Here is a 26,607-nt window from a genome sequence, read left to right as displayed (position 1 = left end):
TTAATATGCGTACGCAACATCGGACTGGAAAAACACGACACCTCTGATCAAGTAGAGAAATGTAGGCACATTAGGTAAATGGCGATTCGTCTGCACAATAAATCGGATCGAGGAGCCGTCATTATTATTTGCGTTGACGTGACAAACGTATTACAGTCGTACAGCGATGACTATAACATATATATGTATGTCATAGTCATCGCTGTACGACTGTAATACGTTTGTATAATTTGCTAATGTATACCGGCTAGTTGTCACTTCTCAGTGAACTGTCAATCCGGTCAGAAATAGCTCGGACAGGCGTCACTCCATTATGGCTGCTGCGCTAAAAGCCATTAACCGATCAGCGAGGCACTACATCCGGTTTTTGGTATGGTGTGGGCTCGCACACATTAATACACAGCGAGTCTGTAAAAAGGACATTTGTAGCAATACGTTCCTGCACTCATATTGCAATAATGGGAACCTAGCGAAAATGAAGCTTCTTTTGTTAACCCTAAGTTGTTATGTTCCACTATTACACAGAAGTGATGGTGTTGTAAGGCAAGGTAACTGGCTGAACCCTCAGTTTTTACATATCCTGTACTGTTCATTGCCATTGCAATCACGTCATTACATGTGCCAGGTGATAGCGAAGAGGGATTTGTAATGCTGCACATTTAACGAACACAAAAAGATCCTCTTGCCTGCAAGTGGCGGTGTAATTGGGGCTTTACCAGCCAATGACGTTCTAGGCATCGTGATTGCATATGTATGAGGTTGATAAGCATGCTCCATATATGGATGTTTCAGGGCGGTGTCCGACGCGCGTTCCCGTACGTATATTTACAAGACGATTGTGATTCATCGAGGGTGAATTGAATAGAAATGTGCGCAAGCCAGATTTTATAAATCCGATTTTTTTTTTTTTTTTGGTGTACACATATTTTTACACTCAAATTCACGTAAAGTTTTATAAAGGTGACCCCAGGTGTGTGTCGTGCCGACTTTCATCAGCCCAGCGTACTTCACATTCTTATTCCTGTCTAACCACTTGGCATGTCTGCTCATTTCACTTCAAAGTCACAATGGAGGTGTCACAAGGCTATTTTAAAAAATTATAAGAACAAAAGAAATGTGACAACGCAATGAGACCATTCAGTCCATCATGCCCGTTTGTTTAGTGACTAGCTAAGCTGTCCCACCATCTCATCCAGATTCTTTTTAAAGGTTGTCAGAGTGTCTGCTTTAACTTCTTGTTTCAATGGTTTGGTTCAGATTCCCACAATGTGTAAAGAAGTGCCTCCTGGCTGCAGTCCTAAATACACTGCTCTTTAATTTTGAATGTTGTTCTTGAGTATGTGATTCACCTTAAATTGAACATGGATCTACTTTATCAACCTTTGAGAATTGTGAAGACCTGAATTTGGTCCACACACAGTCTCTTCTACCGGAGACTAAACAGGTTTAATTCTCCCGAGTCTGTCACAGTAGAACACGTCCTTAAGTTCTGGGATGTACTGTACCTGGCTGCACTCCTCTGCACAGCGTCAAGTGCTGCTCTTGTCTTTTTTGGAGCTTGTTGACCAGGAATCCAATTTATAGAACATTTGTACACACAAGAAGAAGCTCAAAATGTGTATATGCAACTTTTCCAAGTGAAAGTCAGGATTTATAAAAGAAACATTGACTGGATAAGCCGTACATGTTCATGGCAACTCTGACCCACATGTGCTCATCATTTTGGAGAAAGTGGGAAATGACGACATTCTGGGTCAAGTAGCAAAATGTGGCCAAAGCAAACTCACACAGGTAATGATTCATAACACCAAGTCATTTTTATGCTGGCCGATGACATGACAAACACATTAAAGCTGAAAAGTGATTATTGTGATGTACAGACTGTCCAAGTCCCCTCTTAAGAGTGCCAATGCTGTGTATTTGTAGTGAAGAATGTTTTTGTTTCTTTCATCGGTTTAGGCTACCTGTTTTTCAGGATTAGAAAGCAAAGTGCAGTAAAAAAAACACCGGCATGATTTACTCCCTTTGTACAGAAAGCTCCAAATCTCATGTAGTTTTAGTAATAGTTTGACACAGTATGGCCTGAGAACTATATAAATAAATAGGCATATGTGAAAGAAATGACCTTTTAGGAACTAGGAGGATTTGTTTTTTGCCCATGATGATTTAGACTCCCATTAAGACCCATTCGGTGTTCCTAATGTGATCAGGGCAACTGCCCGCACTCATAGCAATAAAGGTACCAAGTGAAAATGAAGCGGATATAATTAAGAGTGAGCAGTGACACTCCATTATCACACAAGTCACCTGTGCGGCTAAGATGAAACTGACAAACCGCATAACTTGGTGGCCTGGGTCACCCTGCGATTCCATTATTTCAAGCTAAAGCAGCTTTGGTGGACGATTTGCTCATGCTGCTGCTGTATATACAGCAATGGCTGGCATGTGGGTAAGGCAAGTGGCTGAATCGGGAGTTTATCAGATGGCCTATGAGCTGTATGAGTGCACCACAGCTGCATCACGAGGGGGGCTGCTCCACCAGCTAGTGAAGGACTACAGCATTGTGATTGCATATGTATGAGGTTAATTAGCATAGTCCATATAGGGTTGTTTCTGGGCGGCAGCAGGGCGGAGTTCAAGACACAATTCATAAAGGTAAATTGCATACAAATGTGCATATGCCAGGTTTAATAAATCAGATTTTTTTTCCCCCGTTTTTTTGCCTTTTGACATTTTCACACACCCCACAACTGGGACCTACCAGTTGGACAAAACAAAGCCACCTCAATTGTCCAGCTGTAACTTAACAGACCTTTAACCTTAGTCAGTTCAATACAATACAGAACCTGCTCACCTTTTGGAAAGTAGTACACCTTTTATACATTTACTTTGCTCCTTATTTACACACAAAAAGTTACCTTTTTTTTTGGTGGTAACACGTAACAAATCAGTGACGTCCTGTTTCTCCAAGAGTATGTGGACATTAGCTGGGCAGATGAGCTTCATGAAGTGACCGCTCCCTTCTCATCTGTAAAAGCTCCACACTGTAGCATACATATGAATACACCTGCCTAGAGTCTCGACCATAAACTCGCATCATATAGAAAGCAAACATACTCATGCTGTACAATACTTGTTTTTTGCTTCATGACTGGTGGGCCCCATGTGCTAAACACAGTAATCGTTCAGTGGTGCCCATTAACAGCATCCGTCATCTTTGTTTCAGACGACACACCCAAATGGAATCTCAAAACAAGATCTCTGACTACTGCAAGTCAGTCTGGATTACGACAGCGCTGGGCACCTAGCCAGCTCACCAGTGAATTGTGCACTTTGTACACCACCACAGGCTGCACATGTACTAAGACAGCTCATTTGAAGGCCATTGTTTATAAAGGCAGGAAAAGATTCCATTTGACTGAGCTGCAGCAGGCCACCCCTGGCCATCAAATACGACAGTACAGCAGAGGCTGGCGCTGGCCACTGCCTTCAGCCACACCTGCAATGCAAATACAGGCCTTGTGGGTAAGTAAATGGGGAATTTGCATATTTCAGTCTTTGGAAAAACTGTAGCAGGACTACCATTAGCATTCAATTTGGCAACAGGCGCACCCAAGCTTGTCTCTTCCAACTATTTGTCTACATACAGTACTTTACTATTGCCCCTTATTTTACTTCCTTTCCATTAAAACGTGTGAAAGATGAACAGTAACAGAGTGAGAAGTTCATCCAAATGGAGGTTGTAGTTACCCATAAAACATAGGTCAATGTTATGGTTAGCTGTAACTACACACTTGGGTATATTATTGGTACACTAGTCACTCTCTCTTTTACAGGTTGTATATTTGACACTGCTGTATAGTACATTTGCTGTATCAGTCTACAAGACAAGTATTTCTTGAGCAGTGCTAGGAGTAACAGAGTCACTTGCAAAAACTTCTACAAAAGTGGGCAAAACTGCCCATTCGTTAAACAGACTGGATTGTATTACTTTAACAATATTATGTTAAAGAAAGCATTAACACAGCCAGGCACTACCCAGCGGAAATTGCAGCCCTCAATTTTTATTCACCCTCAGTAACCCTTTAAAGTTGCACCCACTCCTCCCTTTTTCTAAACGATTTACACAGGTCATGGTTCTGAGGTGGCACTGCCTATCCCAGCAAGAGTGTGTGCCAGACCAACGCAAGGCACACTCAAGTTATTTTAAACACATTTACCCATGATAGGGCCCTGCCACAGTCAAACATGGCATGGTCTTTGCTATCACTGCCCTTGTACAGCAGCCAGAAGCATACCGTAAGCCAGTTGCTTGTGCAGCTATCCTCATACCTCCATTAACAAAATGGCCCTTATACAATTTGTAAAACTGCAGAAAGGTAGTGTACATGGCAAATGCAACTATTATCTATATGCCTTTCCCACCACATCAACCCTACTGAAAGGATGTCCACGTGTCTTCTGCTGCTGTTGTGTCTCTATAGATATAGATGACAAACACTGCTTTTATTAATATGTTACCAAATGGCAAAAAAACCCCACACACCCCCATATGCATTGCATGGTGCACTTCACACATCAACACTTAAGTCTAAATCAATCATGAAGATTTCCAAAACAAAAACAAAACAAATCCCCCACAAGACCGAAGTGCATTTCACATTTCAGTTTCGTTTATGGTCCTAGCTGCTGTTAGTAATGATCAGTCATGCAAGCTTCTTTATTTAACATGACCTCTGGCAGAGAACTTTAGTAAACATATATAAACTATGGGAGATGTCTATTCTATTTTGCTTAAGAATTCATGTGCAGAACTGGAAACAAGTAACCCCTTCAAACTGTCATTTTAAAATTCCAAATATAAATTGGTATGAAAACAAATTCCTATCATACTCACCTTCACTTCATTCACCGCCTATGTGGGGCTCACGTGCCATCAGTCATGTTTGTGGGGGTTTGCTGTCACATTCCAAAACATACTATATGTGTATAAGAATACATTTTTTTTTTTTTAATATAATTTCTCCCACTACAAGATTGTGTGTGTCTCCATTCTGCTATGGAGCAGGAAACCAAGCCAGGACTGGCTTCTTACCATCTTGAATAGTACAGCTAGACAATTCTTTACAACACTAACAAAAAAGCATGGGCAAAGTACAAGAGAGGCGGCTGCCATCTCACATTGAAACACAATTCATAAAATGCCACTGAACTTTCTACAATGTGTAAGATTTATTTTATAGTTTCATCCAACAGCAAGAGGAATGGTCTTCCCTCCTGGTAAACAAATTAGGGCTTGAAGTAAATGAAACTGTATTTTGAATACCTACAACTTGCAGCTTTCCTTTTGAGGAAGGCAAGAGTCTTAGACCAGCTGCTGAAGTGGCAAAAAAGATTGGAAGATGTAGATATTAACCCATTAAAAAAGGGACTAAAGTAAATGCCAACCATAAAACGTCTGATGCTGGTAATCCGAGGCACCAGTGTCGTTTTTTGCATTGGTGCAGGTACGTTCAGCAAGTTATTACACTGTTTTGGGGTTTAATTCTTTACTATATTTTGAGAATTTAGACTAGTGAAATTCTTCCTTTTTATAATAAAACAACACCCATGAAGGCACAGCATTGCTGTTTCACAACTGCAGGCACAGAACTTTGTTCAAGGATAGCCCTCTGCTGGTGCCCAGTTATATTGGATGCTAAAAGATTGTACATAATAAAAAAACACACTGACTTGATCTCAAACTTTGCCAAAGCTCATGCAAGTGTTCTGTACCCAGGTATTTCATATATTGCCAGCAATCTATTAAATACTTTCACTGTTACATCTCAGTCTTACACAGTCATCAACACTTGAAATGGTTTATTACTTAAAAATGTTAGCTTTTTAGCTTGTAACAAAAGATTTCACATCCTATGTTTTCTTTAAAAAAAGCACACAAAAATCAAAACAATTACGGATACAAATCTTTACTCTTCACAAACTTTAAATCTTCGGGGGGAAAAAAAAAAAATTCTGTAAAAATCAGTACAAATGTACTGGTCTTTAAAGAGGCAGAAACACATCTTAAGCATGTTATGTGGGTGCATGTGTGCATAAAAAAACCCTACACTTAAATGCTTTTAAATAAAAAATTTAAAAAAGTGTACCTGCTTATTCTAACATTAAATTGAGACTGCTCACCAGCATGAATATTATAAAAGCCACCCCTAAAAAGGAGGGGAAAAAAAAAAAAAAAAAAAAAAAAATACTGTGTGTTGGCAAGCACTGCTTTTAAAACGCCAAGTTCCAACCCGTTATACCTCCTTTGAATAAGGCTTAATGCATCTACAAGAGGAAAATAAAAACTGTAGAACCACAGAATCTACTTCTACAGTGGCAAGAAAAACAAAAACAAAAAAAAAAAAAAAAACAAAGCTGTCTGTACAGCACGCAAATATCGTATGCAATATGCAAAGGCTTTTATGTTGCATTGAGCAACATCCATTAACCTCACCCCACCCAGCCCCTAACTTGGGGATGGGTGGGGTAAAAAAAAAAAAAAAAAAAGAGGGGAGAAAAAATAAAATCACTAAAACACTATTACATCACTAAGCCTGTTAGTTTGACATTGTGAACATTTAACTGACACAGTGGGGCTTGGTGCAAGGGCTCCATTCATTGGTCTCAGGGTTGTAAACTTCTACGGTGTTTAAGAATTCATTTCCATCAAATCCTCCAGTTACAAAGACCAATTTCTCCAGGACTGCTACTCCAGCATTACTCCGAGGTGAAGTCATACTTCCCATCATCTTCCATTCATTCTTTGCTGGGTCGTACATTTCAACACAACTCAGAGCACGTGAGCCATCAAAACCACCAACAACATAGAGCTTGCCTGTAATGGGGTTGGGTGTGGAGGGAAGGCACACAAAAACTATTAGAATCATGTTTCTTAGAGTAGTGTTACAAGTACAATTTATTGCAACTGAATGTTCAAGACTAAAATGTTCAAAAACATATTCTAAACATGCATATGATAACACTGCAAGAACAAACCAAACTTGTGTATGTCTAAAATAAAGGGCAAGGGCAGATTGGTGGCTCGGAGGCTCACAAATGCCAGAAGTGACCCTACTCCATTGGGCCCTTAACCAAGGCTCTTAACCTGCAATTGCTCCATCTTGGGTATGACATTAATCTGCATCCTGGCCTACAAGTAGCCCCCCCAACCACCATAAAATACCTTACACTGTTCCATTCCATCTAAACTATTGTGGTGCTGAGGTGTCACCCATTGCATGGCTACACTCTGGTCTTAATCTGGGACCCTGAGGTGGTTTATCAAGTGGTGGGTGCAGCAACATGCTGTATCAGCACATGTTCTTAACCTCTTCCTAAACTAAAGCAAAATTGTCAAGCTAGACTCCTGTCACTTTGCCCCACAGAATCCAAATAATTCATATACTGGAGCTCATATTTCTGGAAAAAAGTTAATTGGATATACACCACTAGTAATAAGCCAAAAGATGCATATGAAGTGGACAGAAAGAAAAAAAAAAAAAAAAAAAGTGTATATGCAAGTAGTGTGCTAAAAGATTAAGGACCACTCCAAGTCCCAAGACTATGAAGCGGTTACAATTATATTCCTGTTACTGCATTCTTTTAATGTTTGGATCCCACTTTTATTCCTGGCCAAGGAATCTAACTGGGTGAAATGAATAGATCTGCCTGTTCATATGGGATTTTTCAAACCCTTACAAAAAATACTTAGACTGAAAAATAGACTAATGGTTTTAGTAACATTGAGCCAAAAATTTAATTGAATTATTACTATAACTTTATTGCTTTTGAAAATATTAAGCCTTTCGTTTGCCAATAAAAACAGCTCTAGTATGTTAGTCTGGCTCTTAAAATATACAAGAGCAGCTCTTTGGAAATACCATATTTGATTGCAGACTATTTTAACTCTGAAAAATCACTGCTAATTTTGCTTAATAAAACATTTTCATTTTCCCTTCTACTGATTAGAACTGTGATGACAGGGATATTTTGGATCACATCTTGGCCATATATGGGGTAGTAAATATTGATACGCATGTCACAGTTGCATACTTTTTCATATCTGCATGACAAGCTCTTCAGTCTCTAAATCATGCCTAAAATAAACATGACTTAACCCGCTGTCTAAGAAGTGATTTGACATTATGTGTATATTTGTCAGCCATTCTCAGACTTGCTCATTCCAATGCAAGGTTGCAAAGGTCAGATCATGGAGTACTTGACATGGCACCAGTCCATCACTGGGCCTACTCTCGCAAACACTCTCAGCTACACTCGCACAAGAGGCCAATTAGTTTTTGTTAATGAACTTCGATTCACACATCTTCAGGGATGGGGGAAGGAAGCGAGAAAAATCTACACAAACACAGTAAGACTATGCAAACTCCACACAGAGAAACCATCTGGGTGCAGAAATTTAACATAGGTTAAATCTATGAAGCATGGCTAACCACTACACAGCCATGCCACCCATATGCTCTCAGTGCTGGTAAAATCTTGATTTTGCATACAGAATTGAGAAATCTCCACATACTGTATAAATAAAAAAGCTGCTTTGGAATAATGACATTATATCCTATACTTGACCAGGACAATTACTTGCCCACTGAGAACCTAAGCTGGATAAAGTGGTTTGAAGATCACGTTATATTACCTTGAACCATTTAAATCACTAAGCAGGCCTTCAGATCTGAATAATTAAAAATCAATGCACTTAGAAGTGTTGAAATATCTTGCCCATATTCTCCAAGAAAGTAAAAAAATGTTAAAGCAGTATTTAACACTTTGTTAACAGCAGGAAGGAGAGCAACACACCTTCATATACAGCTACTGCCGCTCCTCTTCGAGCCACATTCATTGGGGGAATAAAGGTCCACGTGTTATTTTCAGGGTTATATCTCTCCACAGTGTTGAGGCAGTTCCAAGACTCTGCACCTCCAATAGCATACATGAAATTGCTCAGCACGCACACTGCTGCCTGATGTCTACCTGCAGACAAATAAGCATCAAAATGCTTCAGAGAAGTGCTATATGTTGTAATTTGCATGCAAGGGTTTTTATAAAATGCAATAAATGAATAGTGAGTAAGATAATAGAAAACATCTTACGGATATTAAGAGGGGAACAATTTGTCCAAGTCTTTGAAATTGGGTCAAAAGAGTCACAGGTTTTCAAGCCTTTCTGGCCATAAGGATCAGATCCACCCACAACATAAAGTTTATTGTTCAAGGAGCAAATCCCTAATAGATAAGATCAGCATTAACATACCACTCTTCCAATACTCCCTACAAATGTGAAAATACAACCTATTGTGTACCTGCATTACATCGATTGCAGCGCAATTCTGGCACCTGAATCCATTCATCTGCTACTGGATTGTATTTTTCTCCACTGCTAAGCTCATCTGAATGCCCATTTGAGCCACCAATTACATACAAGTGACCCTGGAACAGAAAGATTTGAAGCATTCCATGTGTGCAAGAGCATTCTTTGACATGATCTTTATGGATAAATTTCTTAGTCTTAGCTTATTGTATATATTGTGCATGTGGATATACAGTACATGAATATAAATAAATATACCCACATCTCAAACTCCACCAGCACATGTTGCAACTTACCATTAAAACAGCCATCTGAAATCGTGCCCGGGGTGTCCTCATTGGAGCAATAAAACTCCAAGAATTTTTCCCTTGATCATAGCATTCAACTGTGCGAAGGCACTCCTCTCGGTTGTAGCCACCTGACAACGAAATCACATCACAAATGATTTCCACATGTAAAATGATCATTTCAATTGATGCAAAAGGCTGCGATTTTACACTTACCCGCTGCTATCAGTTTGCCATCTAGCTCTGCGGTTCCCAGCCCAGAGCGGGCATAACGCATGGGTGACAACAGTTTTTCTTCTGGCTCCTCTAGCTGCACCTCAAAACTCATGCTCTTCAGCAGGCATGGGGTACTTGAAGGAGAACTCTGTGGACTATGGCGACCATGCACAAATATTACGCTAAGCATTCCATCAAGAACTGCCAGGCACAGGTAGATGCTACCTAGAAAAAATTATCCAGTGACATGTTTAAGTAAAAACCTAATATTAGAAGTCCACAATACACCATTGTACTGCCACTTAAAACTTACTCGTCGTTTTTTCTGAGGCAATGTATTTCCATTCGTGTTTGTAAAGGTGACTTGTTCCAATAGGAGAATGATTCCCGGAGGAGCCATTACTCATCTGCCTGTGATCATTCTCTCGAAGAGGTTTCTTCTGCAATAGCAAACACACGACACAAAAGCAAAGCTTCACATATCTTCCAGGCTAGTGTAACTAAATTCCAGTAGCTTACATAATAAAAGCTTTTATCACAGCTTAACAGGTCTTAATAGCACATTCCATTACAGTAATACAAAAAAAAAAAAAAGGACTGCAAAAGCAGATAAATGCTTTTGCACTGTATCATGCTGCACTTCTTGAATTCAAGACTGATTACAATTCCAATTATCAAATTACGTACAACAAAATATTCACTTTTAAAAATGAAATTGTGGCAAACAGCTATCCTTTTCTAATATTTTAAAAAGCACACTTGAACTGTACCCAATCTATGCAGGTTCTATACCTGAACAAACTGGATGTGATCATCTCCATTATCAAACACTTCAGTCTGCCCATCCAGTTGATATCCATCAAGAAGTTTGTGGTCAGCAGAGTAGTACAGTGTTTGAACCTGAAAAACAGTAACAGAAGATCCATGTGGCTTGATCCTTGGAAACAGAAATTAGGGCAAAATGAACTCCATGGTCAGCAGACTGAGTGATGGCATCACCAAGAATCAAGCACTGTAGAAAAAGGGCCACAGTGTATCAAAGACAGTGTAAGAAAAGAATCAGATAATGTGCTTGTCAGTAAGTCTTTTATGGCAAGGATATCCATCTTATCCACAGCTTAAACAGCCTACACTGCTTCACAGAAGTAGCCTCTGGCAGTAGCTCCAAACGCAGGCATTCTTTAAAGTACACAAAAGGTATGCCAATAATCTCATGCAACAGAGTGCATTTACATAGGGAATGTAAAAACAAGTAGAGGAACAAACAGTTACTCATGGAAGATAGTATCAACATCATCATATACATTCAAAATACATCATATAAACACACACGCAAAGTACATGATCAACAATTAAACACTATTCCCGAAAAAGATATTGTTTGCCCATCTTTAAAGTCCAAAAATGTAGCTAAAATTTGACTGTAGAGTGTAAGACTTAAGTCAACCACCAAAGGGAACACTTAAAACAGCAGCAGCTGAAGCGTTCTTCCTACAGTAGTTAGAATTTGAAATTAAATGCTATTTTTATTTTTGTTTATTAGATGGGCAAACATATCTGAACAAGAAAAAAAATCTAATTTAGTATAAAAAACATTTTAGAACCCTAGAAACATTTAACAGTAAAATGCATCTTATGGTCGAATGACCCAAGGTGGTCATGTTGCTGGGATTCAGGCCTCATGCAACAATGGCGCTTTGAAGTTAGTGTGCATTACAAAACCATCCATATAGCCAACAGAGTGAAACTTAAAAAAATAAAATAAAAAGTTTTAGTTGCAATTTCTGTAATGCATGTACAGCATTTCTTTCGAAATTCCTCATAGTTCAGCTTTGATAACCTTGTGCTCAGCTCAAGCCTCAATGCAGAAACACGCACATTGCATAATTAAGGGGCTTGAACTAGCTTCAGACTAATCAAAACCTAAATCCTTCCAGAATCAGGTCTTAATATCTCGGACCTAGCAAGAACATTCTTGATCTCAGAAAATGTATCTATGCGACACCTATGTCACAAGATTACAATGAAGTCAATCAATGTGCTTTCACACAGGGTTCCTGGAGAGAAAGCAAGAGTGAAAGAAGAGGTGTGGCTTCAAAATGAGTGGCTACACTTGCCGCCTTAGTATGACTAAAACACTGGATTTGGTATGGATAAAAAGCAAAACACACAACTCAAATATTAGCAACTTCCAGGCTTGGAATCATCTATAATCCAAAGCACTGCAAATCCAGCTTTCAGTAATTTTTTTTTTTTAAAAAAAAGAGTGAGTGAATACATAAGTTGCGAACCCCTGCTCCATACAGCGGATAGAAAGTGGAAAGGAGGGAGAAAAAAAACAAAAAAAAAAAAAAACACAAATATCGTGGCCCAGTTGATTGTTAATTAGCTGCAAGAAGTAAAAACAATTAGTGTCATCTGTTTATTTCTCTGCCAACAGAATGGACTGTAGATCTGTTTTGTTGTGGGTAGTACTGAAGCCGCTTCCTTATGATTCATTACCCTGGAGAATTCTGTCTTGATTTCTTCAGTCTTGAAAAATTCTGCACTGGTTGGGTTAATAAACCTAGAGAAAAGATAAATCAATGGGGAGGAACAACCATTAGAATTTTTTACCTACTTTGTGGAACATACACAACCCTGTAAAAACAGAGGAAAATAGGTTACCAATAAAAAGAAGAAGTCCCCACTGGCTCTCCAAAACACGAATAGTAAAGAAACTGAAGTACTGCCAAGAAGCAATACAAAAAAAAAAAAAAGGGGAAAGCAAAAAACAAAACAAAAACCTTTCCTCCCCCCACCAAAAGGAGAAAAAAAAAAGTCAGACTGAACAGATATATTCAGCTCACCTGGACACCCCCCCAGATTTTCAGCGTCACAGACTGCAAAATTAAAATTCTTTAAGGCCAGTGCTTTACAAAACAAAAAAAAAAAAAAAAAAACCAAAACAAAACCAAACCACAAACCAAACAAAAACGTAGCAAAAATTGAACCATTTCATTATTAAACTCTCAAAAATAAAGGACGGTGCTCATTACAATGGAGTAACTTACTAACCTCCTCCATCAAATGCTCAAGGCTTTCTCCATTGTCCCAGATACTGCGCTGCACCCAGTTGATTACCTTGGAATACAGCTTCCCATTGCCAGGCAGACTAACATTGTCTTCAAGTATTACCTCTAACTAAAAAGGGGAAAAAGCATAGCATTAGCAAAATTCTATAAGTGTTCAAAAGTAACACAAATATTTCAGACCATGTCCGAATTGAGAATATGGCTCCATAAAAATAATGGAAATGCTTCCAGCGCCTAAAACAAAAAAATGTTTCATCATACCCAATGGTGGAGTACAAGCCATTCCTCAAAATTTTAGATTCTAAATACATGAAACTCACCTTTAGACGGGGTAGTTTGAGAAACTCATCTTGTTCTGATATTTCTAAAAGGTGTTCCTGAATGTACATATCAATCTTCCCCAAAAGACGACCATCTCCCATACAGCTGGCAAAGCTGCGGTAGGAGATGCAACTCTGGGTTTCCATCTTTGACAATAAGTAATCGCCACATATCTAAAAATAAGAGTTAATACTTTAAATTTGACAGTCACAAGATCAAATACTTATCTTACTCAAAAGTTAACACTACCAAGCAGGTAAGGATTAGGCAGTTAAACATTCAAGAATGTTATTTTTTTTTTTTTTGTCCCAAAGAAAGTTTTAAAAAGGGGCCCATAAAATGATAACCAGTACCTGCTTCACTCTGTCCATCTTTAGCTTCCTGGCAGCAGAATAAACATCCTTAACTAGCTCTTTATCAGCTTTCAGTCTGTAAATTAAAAAGGTATGTATATTCATTAAAGAACTTGTTTATTTAAATGCTGCTGTTTAGGTCACTGGATAAATCCTATATATAAAAAAAAAAAAAACCTGACCGTGAAAACATTTACTCCCTTGCAAATGACTCAATTTAGGATTTATCAATGCAAGCTATGCAATAGACTGGCTGGATGTAGTCTTAAATTTTGATTAACACTGCAAGGAACAAAATTATACACATTATTCAACCAACTAACAAAACATTTTGTAAATTATCAAGTATAGATTACAAGTAGTAGTATAAAGTACATCAAACAACAACAAAAAATTACATCATGCTACTTACTGAGCAGTGTAAGCATAATTGAGAAGAATTTCAACTGCCTCAGGGTTCAGATCTTCAAACTTTACATGCGACATTCCGTGCGAGTCCACATCACTATTAAAGATTTCAAACAGGTAGGGACTACAGCAAGCAAGGACAGCTCTGTGGGCCATCAGCTCATGGCCACAAATCTGGACATTTTGGGATGAGAAAAGAAAGGATTAATGCCTTTCTAAATTAGGTAGGATTAATATTTAGGAAGAATTCACATAAGTCTAGTATTATATCATTAAAGTATTGTTCACTGGAACCTCAGTTTGTATGTGAGTGTATATATATATCTCTCTCTCTATATCTATATACATATACACACACCCCACACAAAGGGAGAATGTCTCCCCGACCAACCCAATAAAAATGCTTATTCTAAAATGTTAATTGCATCTTGCCATATTTATTAAAAAAAAAAAAAAAAAAAAGTTTTCAGCAGATCCTCTAAGAATGAATTAAATTAACATTAACCACTGTATTAAGTCTGTTAAACCTGCTCACAAGGTGGTCAAAGTTAGTAGGCAACTCTGATCCACTTCAGCTCCAAGAAACACACTGCTACTATACTTATTCTTAGTACACTGCACTGCTACTCTGCAACAGTGCTAAACCGACTGTTAATATGTGTTTATGGTATTGAGACTAAGACCACATCAGCAGGGGATCCTGATTTGCTGGATGATTTTATGCTGCGTTCTTGGGAGTAATTTTTGTAGGTTAGTTACTCCTGAAAGAGTCACTGCTGTTCCAACAGTTTTCCATTTGGAGACTATGGCTAGCACTGGCTGGGTGTAATCCCAGAGCTTTATGCAGGTCTTTGATGCACTTTCAAAACTGACAGACATCACTTTTTCCTTCCCCCTGATCTCTGTTCCTTTGTTTATGCCATGCTGCGCTTCTAAATCTTTTTATTGGCCACTAGACTCGGAAAAGTCAAAATAAGCTTGTATGGAATGGGACAGACTACAATCAAATTTAGACATTTTCAAAAAGCTAACTCGTTAAATGAAACAATTTAAAAGGATAATTTCGAAAGACCAATTCATTTTTTCACCCAGTGCCAGCTGGTGTTAATTATGTAAAAACAAAGTTACTAGATTGGTTGAAACATTGCAAACATCTTGTGCCCCCTCAAAAAAACCCTCAATATGCCAATTACCATCTGTACCTATAAAGTGCAAAAGAAACAGTCAAACCAATATTGGTCTTTGTGGTTTAATTATTAGGTCACCAATTATAAAGATTTTAAAACAAAATTCAGTACACTTACTCACCTGAAGCCTAACATCACAAAACTGTCCACTTTTGCGAAGTGCATTCATCTTTGCTACTGTAGAGTCTAGGAAGCTTTCATCCTCAAACATTAAATATCCGTTGGGCGTCATTTTGCCAAGGCCTGCAGGTGTTAAAATTCAAATCAAATAAGTGCATTCCCACTAATGAACCATTCATGCAGTATAAATTATCACAGCAAAAAAACATGCAACATAAAGTTGAAAGAAGCAGGAAAAAAAGCGATATAGAAAAATAGACTACTGAACAAAATTATAGGAACACTAAGAGTATAGCATCAAGTCAATGAAACGTCTGGGATATTGATCTGGTCATTTAAGTAGCAGAGGGGGGTTGTTAAACTCAACTGCTTTGGTATTAATGAAATTAAACAGAGGGGCAACAATTAGACAACCCCAAAAACAGGAATGGTTTAACAGGTGGTGGCCACCGACATTTTTCCCCTCCATCTTCTCGGACTTTCACTAGTTTTGCATTTGGCTACGCTAGTGGTAGCATGAGGCGATACCTGGACCCTACAGAGGTTGCACAGGTAGTCCAACTTCTCCAGGATGGCACATCAATATGTGCCATTGCCAGAAGGTTTGCTGTGTCTCCCAGCACAGTCTCAAGTGCAAGGAGATTCCAGGAGAGCTGGACAGGGCCATATAAAAAAGGTCCTTAACCCATCAGCAGGACCGGGATGAGCACTGCCAGAGCCCTACAAAATTACCTCCAGCAGGCCACTAGTGTGAATGTCTCTGACCAAACTATTAGAAACAGACTTCATGAGGGTGGCCCAAGGGCCCGACATCCTCTATTGGGCCATGTGCTCACTGTCCGGCACCGTGAAGCTCAATTGGCATTTGCAGGTCCACCACTGGCACCCTATGCTTTTCACAGATGACAGCAGGATCACCCTGAGCAGATGTGACAGACAGGAAAGGGTTTGGAGAAGCCATGGAGACTGATATGCTGCCTGTAACATCATTCAGCACGACTGGGTTGGTGGGTCAGTGATGGTCTGGGGAGGCATATCCATGGAGGGATGCAAAGACCTCTACAGGCTAGACAACAGCACCTTGACTGTCATTAGGTATCGGAATTAAATAATTGGATTCATTGTCAGACCCTATGCTGGTGTGGTGGGTCCTGGGTTCCTCCTGGTGTACGACAATGCCTGGCCTCATGTAGCGAGTGTATGCAGACAGTTTCTAGCGGATGAAGGAATTGATACCACTGACTGGCCCCCACGTTCGCCTAACCTAAATCCAATAAAACACATCTGGGACATTATATTTTGGTAAAGCCAACGAGGCCAGGTTGCACCTCAGACTATCCAGGAACTCAGCGATACCCTGGTCCAGATATGGGAGGAGATCCCCCAGGACACCATCCATCATCTCATTAGGAACATGGCCAGATATTGTCAAGCATGCATACAAGCACACAGTTTGCATAAAAACTACCAAGTACAATTTTGAGTTGCTGCAATGAAATTTCAGTGAAATGGATTAGCCTCCCACATCATTTTATCACTTTGATTTTCAGGGTGTCTTTGAATTCAGCCCTCTGTAGGTTGATAATTTTCATCTCCAGCAAACAATGTGGCATCGTTTTGTTTCTAACACATTACCCACTCCATATCAGTATAGATATCCAGCATGGTTTCACCACCAATTGAGATCTGATGTGTTTTCGAAGTGTTCCTTTAATTTTTTTGAGCAGTTTATAAACTGCACAGTGTTAAGTCAAACAACCTCCTAGTCACACTTTGCAGGTTTAACATTTTCAGTATATAATGAAACAAATGTATTAATGGTTAGAACCAGTTTTGGGTCAAAGAAATCTAGAAGCATGTCTCAATCTAAAACTCTGTACAGTAACTGGCAAGGGGCTGGCAAACCGCTTTAATGGTAACATGTCCCATACTGTTTTCAGTGAAATGCAGTATTTACAATATTTAACCAAATGTGACAAATTATATAAAATGGCTTACCTTATTGACAAAGATACAACACTAAAGAGTTGAAAGGAACTGAAATGTAATCCAAGGCACTGCTAGACTAGAACAAGGCCATTGAAACCAAGGACTTGCAGAGGCAGTCAGAGGAAATGCAAAGCAGGCAATGTGTCTGTTTGGAAACAGGCAGGAATGGCACCAATCAAACTATCAGGCTTAAGCTGATGTAACAGTCTTTAGGTGCACGGTGGCTATAGAAATATGCTTCTTTTGTTATAATCCTGCATTATAACCTGAAAAACAGAAAACAGCATTAACGTCACTACTTTAACATTTTGAGACAGAAAGTGTTACTTCAGCATTACTGATTACTTTATGCCTGTGGCAAGTTAGTAAATGTTTAAACTAAACCCCACTGTTCCTGCAAATGTAAACACCCAATTATAGCAATTCAGCAATAACTTACACAGCAAATGTTAAGTTAAATGCAACCAACAACAAATACTTAAACCAAAAAACAATTACATGTGGAAATTTGACGTACTAGAACAGTGTTTCATAGGTCACAAATGTTTGTGATGGGTGACCACATGGATGACCTTTCTCAAATTTACTACACAATCAAGTATGAATTCTGTCCCGAGTGATATGCCTGCAGCCATTTATCACACTTTTTATTGTGGCAGTATGTGAAACAACACCATTCACACACCAGCATTCATTTCTGTAGCAGGGGAAAAAAAAAAAAAGCATCTCTCAACTTCCATCTTACAACCTATTAAACATTAATTCTGACAAGACAGACCGCAAAGATGTGTATAAGAAAGGGATAGACAGGAGGAACTGAGAGACAAGCTTCTGAGGTGTAGAGACTGTGGCACAAAATTAAAGTCAAAAAAACATTTTCCAACATAGTGGGCATAGTAGTTGCATAATGGAACAGTGGGTTGTGAAGTTTTCTTAGGATTTCCACCTAAATCTTAGAGACATGCATTTGAAGGCAAATAGCAACTCTAAATCAGATCTAAATAAGTAAGAGTGTCTGTGTGTGAGAACTGGTGCCCTGACAAAAAGTGAAAAAGGCTGGTTTCGATGATGTTCCAGATGCTACAGAGGCAGGTTCTGACAGCCTAGAACCCTGCATTAAGAGAAGGATTGCAAAAAATAAAATGAAAAATGAGTACCACCTTGGCATAAGATTTAGCAACAGGTATATTGGCAAGGAAACAAAAGTAGAAGCATCTAAGGTTTCTTTGCAGTATTTTTATTTTGGTCCATTTGTTCCAGTTTGATTAAGCACCAAAGTACCACATTAACACATACCTGGAACTTCATTTCCTGACAAAATATGATGAGCAAGGGCAGGATTTCAAGCCAGGATAGACAAGCTATAGAGGGTAACAACTACTTGATATCTGTTACAATGATTAGCCTGCCCACTGGTTATTTCATCTATGTTGCCCTACTGAAAAGTACTGTATCAATAGTAGAAAGATAACACATTACATTATATAACAAGCCAAAAAAGCATAAAGCAAAACGCTAATGGATTATTACAAACTACATAAAATGTACTCTGTATTGAAACGCACAAGTGAGATTACAAAGCATGTCAGGGTAAAGTCTAGATGGCAATAAATTCAGAGTTGGCAGCACTCACTCACTACCTCAAGCCTTATTGCTTCCATGAGAACCGGAACCATACTTAGAGGTTGAGGTATGAAAAAGTCAAACGCTGAAGTAAACTTATACAAGTCTAGTTTTCCAGACAATTCCAATTCAAGCATTCAAACAAACAAATAAAAGTGGTCTAAATCCAATCTGAAAAGTTCCGATTCCTTTTTTATCTCCCTGCTATTGATACTGCTCCAAAAAATAGGATGTGTATCATGAATGGGGGAAGAAAAAGGAAGTAACTAGTCCTAAAAATTGGTCTTAACTGCAATAACTATGTAATCTGTCAACACGCTAACAAATGCTCTGTCCTGGGTATGAAATTAAAATGCACCCAGCACTGCAATCACATTCACCAACTTGCAGGGAAAACCTAGGGGTTAGTGGCAGGACTGGTACTCCAGCGACTGTTTAAAAAAAAAACCACCACACAAACCTCACACTGTTCCAGTGTTGTGCGGAGGTGTCACCTGCTCCATTCGGGTCCTAATCCCTGTGGTTTAATGTGTGGTGGGTTCAGCAGCACACTATCAGGGAATGATCCCAACATACTAACAACTGCAGAAGGGATCTTGGTTACTTCCCATACTATTTGAAGTATGTGTCCTTTGTGCTTTTGTTACATTTTAGCTCTCGAGCTGACAGACACTCAATATCTCACAATCACAAACATAGTACTTCATAAATTAAATTCAGGAGATGAAGTACACTGTACTCAGCAGCACTACCAAACCAAATGTCTTTTTGAAACACATTACATATAGTATCTTAACACTAGCCTGCCTTCATACCTCATACTTTAGAAATTTTGAAGCAAAGTTGATTTTCTTTTTGGAATAAGCAGAACATACACAGCATTTAAACTACTGTAGACTAGCCATGATCTGAGACACAGCCACCTGGCTTGAAAAATCGCCCATATTTACTTGCCACAGCAGTATATCCATTAAATTCTGAAGTATATATATATATATATATATATATATATATATATATATATATATATATATATATATATAAAATTTGCCAGTATTCCATCTTGCTATCAAGTAACCAGAAGTGTCAGCTTAACATACAAATACCAAATTAAAACATTTACTATCCTCAGCCAACTGGTGGTTACATTACACTCCTACAGCATTAAAAAAAATTTGTTAATCAACTTGCACTGTAACTGGATAAAACAAATAATCAGGACAACCAATACTATTCTAATCTTAACAGCAGCAAGACTTGTCTGCTTTAAATGAATGACATTAACATTTAAAAAAAGCACAATTCTAGCAGAAATTAAATTATACAGCTTGCCAAATGGATCCAAACAGATCTTTGCAAGAAATAGAAATAATTTTAATTTGGGATTTGAATTAAAATGAGCCGATACACCATACAAGTGCAACAAATAGCTTAATTCTAGAGTTAAAGAATATCAGATTACAGTATACTAGAGTTTAGAAACAACATTTTAGCTTTTATCAAGTTCATTCTGTTTATCATGTATAGGTTACTATATACAATTCCAGTCAAGTTTTAGAACACCTTAGTTTTTATGGAAATGCACACTGTTCAAGGTCTTAATTAGTGATACTCAGGTTTTTGTTTTAAAAAGGGATAAAGAAAAAACTGTTTTACACTAAGGACCTGCATAACCAGACACAGAAGCCTGATATTCTATTCTGTAGGCTTATTGTTCAAGGACCATAATAATACTAAAATTAAATTTCCTTAAAATACATACTTTAAAAAAAATGTATACATAATATATACAGTAAAAATGAAAATAAAATCATTTTTATCATTACAAGCTATCATATTTTTCTGTAATATACCTTACACAGCTTAAAAAAAAAGGTTTCACCATTTCTCTATCACCAAAAAAAAAAAAAGTTTATATATTGACACAAAAACAATATTGGCAATTAAACACTGCTTAAGTGCAAATATACATGTACTTATAGGTTTTAATCATTAATTGCACTACAGCTATTTTTTTCCCATTAAAATATACATTTACTATATAAAGGTGTTTTTCCTTTAGTATATCAGCTAGATATTCATTATTCTTGAGGTGTAATTATAAAATATGGATTTTAATTTATTACTTGTTTCTTACTAAAATGTATGATGCACAGAATAATAAACACAGTACAAATTCTTTAAAAACAGGCCGCAACTGTATGAACTGTTTATAATTTGTTATATTAAGACAAAACTAACATGCTTAACAGGATTATAAGCAAAAGATACATTTTGCTGTTAAGCGAACACACCAATTGTGTACTAAGCAGCAATTTCAAAAAAATATATTTTTTCCAATTAAAAATGTAAGCTGCTACACTTAAAACAAACTCGTTATCCAAACTAAAATGGTGTCCATTTTAATTTAAAGAACAAAAAAAAAGTCTGAACTCTTTAATGTTCTTTGTGGTTTGTCGAAAAGCACATATGACTCGCGACTCCTCAGATTCCGTTTTTTCAGTTTATTACTCCACTTTAACGTAAAGGCTAAGCTCTCGGATAAAACAAGCCTTGACCACTGGTTTTCTCACTGACACATCCCAGGTCAAACCTGCAGCACAAAGTCTTCTCTTAACAGCACAAAGAGTCTTTTTCACCACCATTGTCAAGCTGTTGTGCCGAGAGGCACCTATCACATAAGCTGGTGACTCACAGAAACGTGTCTCACCGAGTAGCAATTTTGGGTCTGCCAGATCGGTTCCCATCAGAGCTTTTCCTAGTTTCCAATTGCCTTTGGATTAAGTAGGACACTGTACTCACCGACACCAATTTTTTTTGTTTTTGCAATTTCTCTAAATTAAAAGTCTGCACTTCTAAGGGAAACCATACTCAGGCAGGGTGCCATGATCATTGAAATTTGCAAATTTCTACAGCATAATATTGCCGAAGTAGTACTTCAGGGCGTGTGTAGTAACAGGCCATTCCAGCTTGCTTTAAGACAGACAGAGGGTTTAAGTAATCAACAGAAGTTGGGACTCCTGTGCAAATTATTTACTTCATCTTGCAAGGCTTAACTTAATTTGCGCATTATATTTGTAAGCTGTAACCCACTATTTGTTCCATGAAGGCAGCCCATTTGTAATATTCTGAAAATTGTAGATTTCATTTTTTTGCTAACATAAGCTTTAAATTTAAACCTCTGGCAGTTTACCTTTTTAGGTCATTCATTACATTTCAACTGATTACATTAGAAGCAAAACTGGAAAAACTGAGTTGTTCTAAAACTTGACTGATAGCGTAGATGAACAGTCATTTATCACCTACTACATCATCAATTCAGCCCCTAAATGCAAACAGATTCATTTTCCTCACACTAAATTATACAGTTAACCTAGAGAGTAAAATGGATTGGCGAATATCAGCTAAATTTATACTAGTCCTTTGATTTGAAAATTCCAACATTATATCTCTTGCAGCAATTTTAGTGGCAGATACGTACTCTGATTAACCTGTTTATCCATCTACTAAACTAGTTCACCAAAGTTGTCAAAAGGTGCAAGACCTACAACTTTTATTTCAGGCACGTGCATCAACCAGTGGCTATCTTTTAAGAATAAAAAAGATGAGAAGGAAAATTGCTGATGAATTCCAAGTATTAAGAAATGCACACGCTCAACCTAATACAGAAATTTATACCGAGATTCACTTTTTACACCTGTCTCCTAGTAAGAGTGTATGTCATTACCAATGGCACCTCAAGCAACAGACTGTAGGATGACTTGTTCAGAGAATTACTTTCATTGGGATCTGTACTGACTGGCAATACAGAAGCAGAAACAAACACCAAAATTACCATGGATACATGAATTTGTATTTGTAGGTACTTATTCTTTAACTTTTAGTTGTATCTAAAAATTGCATACAATGCACTACTTTACCAATACAAAGTGTACAATTTCAATTAATTTTTTTGCTGCACCGTGAAACGTGCTCTTACATCACATTAACAACCATGACGACATCTTGTATTTTAGTAACGAATGCTGAAAAAAAAAAAAAAGAAAGAAAAAGATCTATTTCAAAAGCTATATACCAATAACCCTCTGAACAGACAGGCTTTAGCCATGTCACCCAGAATTAGATTCTGAAATTACAAAGTCCATGAAAAAAACAAAATCAGTTCTATTATGTGTCTCTCATCTATTGTTATACTGCTATGTTAAGACAAATGATTTTTCAGGAAAAAAAAAAATTTCAATGCAAGAATGTTATATTGTCACTCCGATTAGTGATTTTATTACATGTTGATTTGCACAACATGACCCTAAAAAAACCTCTTCAGCAATTTTTAATACAGGATTCCAAACAACCTGGACACACGTTGTGCTCAAAATGTACAGACTTTAGATGTTAACACCACACCAAATCTATGTAAGGTTCAAAGAGCACTTAAAGAACTCAACAGGTTCACTGACAATAGGTCTCCCAGATATCACACCTGCACTCATTGTTGTATATTGGTATTGCGTTTTCTTGTTGGCACATTAAATGATTATAAACTATGGTTATTTCACTTTAATTACTGCTCTGATATTGGTATTTGTTTTTGTATTAACAAACACAAGTACACCTGCCTGGGTTAGATGTACATGTTCTCTGTAGGCTTTCACCTTCATTCAAATATATACCTTCTCTGAGCAAGTATGGGCGTGTAGCATGAATGTGCCCTATGATGTACTAGTGTCCCTCACATCCCTAAATCTGGATTAAGGGAATATAGAAAACAGATGGATAACAATTGCATATTTATGTACTTTACAACATAGGAATGACAGTACACCCACTCACACTTGCCTATTATAGTGACCAATTAACCTATGTTTAGGTGTTTTAAGTTGGGGGAAAAAAAAGACACAGAAAATATACAAAATCCATGAAGACTGTGATAGCACCAGGCTTAACCCAGAATATGTGAGGCTGCTTAAATTTTGTAACTGAAACTTGAACTTAAGGTGTTCAAGCTTTGGCTTATCAGATAAACTTGAAAAGTCCTTCACTGGTTTAAAATGTGAAAAAACAAAACTTTCAAACCCTTTCAAATCTTGCCAAACAGCATGTTTTGAGACAGCCATTAACACTTTTATAACACCATCATTTGAAGATTAGCTTAACATATTATACAAAGATATAAGACTTGTTTCAGCAACTGACACTTCGCTTCGAAGTATACAATTCTCCTTTCTATATTTCTCACTCCCAAGTTAACTCTATCAAAACCCCAATGAACAGTTACCCTTTGGATGGGGAAGAAATTGATATTAGAAAAAATCCTTAACAATGACCCATCAATTTACCTCAATAATAACTTTTTCTTAAATTATAAACAGACTTTAAAATTAATGTAAATTTAGAATATATGTAATTAAATGACGACATTCCCTAATCTTTTAGAAAGCACCTCAAGAAATCAAATTTACTGCTTCAAATTTCAATCTGCAATCTGAGAAACTAGTAGAGCAATTTTTAATCTGGATCAACACTATTCCCACCAATGTTTTTCAGCATACTAGTCTATCCAACTAAATTTGTTTTTAAGTTTAATCTTAATTCATCCACTTAGTAACTTGGGAGAAAAACCAAGCACACAGCAAGCTATGGCTAATCATCAAGTAGTTTAAATTATTAAAAAAAGGTATGATATACCAATTAACTGCGGTCTAATTCTGTTGATTTTTACAGAAAACTCAAATATACTAACAGCTGGGAACCTACGCCTTCAACTCCCCAGGTCCAAGAATTGGCAAAACTGGGTCAAGTCATCGGACTATATAATTAGGTTCAAAAACCACCTATCAACATTATGCAAACTGCTCAATCCTTAATACAGAAAAGATTACTCAGGGTAATAAAAAAATAAGCAAAACAAGCTAATACAAATGACCAGCAGTTTCTAAGTAGAAGACATTAAAATTTATCACAGCAAAAATGGACAATTATTTTTAGCAACAAAAGTAAACGTTACATTTGCAATATCATTTGCACATTTCTATGCATAGGCACACTATTCGATTACAATTTATCTTATGTTTTATATCCGTTGCACTTGTCAGGCTGATTAATGATGGCAACAAAAATGATTCTAAACATTTACAGATTAAACCAATGCGGATACTATGCACACTCTTAACAAGTTAACTGAACTGCCAACAGTCCGCATGTAGCAATATGGGAAAACGTGCCTATCTATGCATATATATCTTTAGGTTGGTAAACTACACGTGTAAATAAACTTATTATATGGATATTGTCCTGTATGACGGTTCCAAAGCAAGATACGGCCGACCTTCATGCTCGTGAAAACGAGTGCCTTATAAATGCGCGCATGGCCCAAACTAGACGTGAGAGCATCGCCTGCTCCACTGACCTGCTAATGGATAGCAGCGTGCTACTACAAAAGCCGATCATCCGACTGAGCCACCCCCACCGCTTCGCGCCTGCCACCCATTTCGAAATCGTTGCCAGCCCGCCCCAACTTTACTCGCCCATCTTCCTCGGCACCTTCAGTCTCGGCGGTGCCAATAAAACGCCCACCACCTTGAAAAAGTAGGTCAGGCACGGTAGACTTTAACCTCCGTCAGCGAATAAAGACCACCGAACAAAAAGCGTAGAATAGTTAGGGTCCGTGGAGCAATTTTAAATACCCGCAAACAGGCATACATTGCAAACTGTAGACCTTTGGAACTGTACCAATGTTATTTCGCAACAAAGACGCTCGTTCATGAAATGTGCCCGTTCAGACTTTACAAGCGGCACGTCGTGGCAATTTCACACATAAGATGTCGTACGCATAAATCACCTCACTCAAACGCCACATGCGCGTTGTTACAAGACACGAAGCTACGCAACCCTCCCGCCAAGAAACCGGTCAGAACTGCTTAAGATTTAGAGGGAAGCGACGCGTCATAAAGAAAGCTGGACAGGACCGCAAGACTGTCTCAGCGCCACATGAGGCCTTGGAATTAAGAGAAGGCACGATGGCGAGCCCTTTGTAATCACACGTGGCTGCTTTCTCTGTCCCCCTGCTTTACGGGGGAGTCGAGACTACCATACACCTAACATGCCTTTAAATCAAACGAGCCTCCACGCAGCTGCAGCGTTTTAAAACGCACTTACGGCTGCGACAGAGTGATTGCTGCTGTTCGTATTAACCGCAACCTTGAGCGGAATAACCTAACCGCATTTCCACCGGATGTGCAAAAAAATGAAAGCTTTCTTTGTTAAAAGAGGCATACATTTTAACACGCAACATAACCGTACCAAAAGACATATACACTTAAGCGTTTTAAGTTACTACAAAATGTAGCAATTGTCAACACATCAACGGCAAACAGTCATTCCATTTACGCATATGTAGCAGAAGTTACAAGAATTTTACCCAGTGACAGAGCGTGTAGATCATGGCGATCATAGTTAAATGTAATTCAGTGCGTTGGAGAGAGGCTGTGAGAGCAGAATATGTCTCTTCCACAATGTTGCAGGAGCAGTCTTCAGCGAAACTTAACCAAGGAACACAAGCCACACGTCTATCTCTCTCTGTGTTTCACTACCGACTCGACCAGCAAGCTGTGTAGCGCGCACACTTTCCGCTTTTACTACGCGTCGCAAGGCGACTCGCGGACAT

At 38.1% G+C, this 26,607-nt stretch overlaps 1 protein-coding gene across 1 annotated transcript; it reads right to left on the bottom strand.

The window, feature by feature from the left end:
- Positions 1-6,556: 6,556 nt before the first annotated feature.
- ivns1abpa (influenza virus NS1A binding protein a) lies at positions 6,557-26,572 on the bottom strand. The gene is made up of 15 exons (XM_039735712.1): positions 26,362-26,572; positions 17,331-17,587; positions 15,334-15,455; positions 14,030-14,199; positions 13,618-13,693; positions 13,264-13,437; positions 12,927-13,052; positions 10,662-10,769; positions 10,183-10,309; positions 9,870-10,094; positions 9,663-9,784; positions 9,359-9,485; positions 9,150-9,281; positions 8,857-9,030; positions 6,557-6,877 (listed from the first exon to the last, which is right to left on the bottom strand). Exons 3-15 carry the CDS (start codon positions 15,442-15,444, stop codon positions 6,621-6,623), a joined length of 1,929 nt encoding a protein of 642 aa, XP_039591646.1. The 5' UTR covers positions 15,445-15,455; positions 17,331-17,587; positions 26,362-26,572; the 3' UTR covers positions 6,557-6,620.
- Positions 26,573-26,607: the final 35 nt, after the last annotated feature.

This window comes from Polypterus senegalus, chromosome 14 (genome assembly GCF_016835505.1).
Source record: "Polypterus senegalus isolate Bchr_013 chromosome 14, ASM1683550v1, whole genome shotgun sequence".
Taxonomy (NCBI): Eukaryota; Metazoa; Chordata; class Cladistia; order Polypteriformes; family Polypteridae; genus Polypterus; species Polypterus senegalus.
Note: the sequence above shows the minus strand (reverse complement) of the source record. Positions and strands in the feature narration are given on the sequence as shown.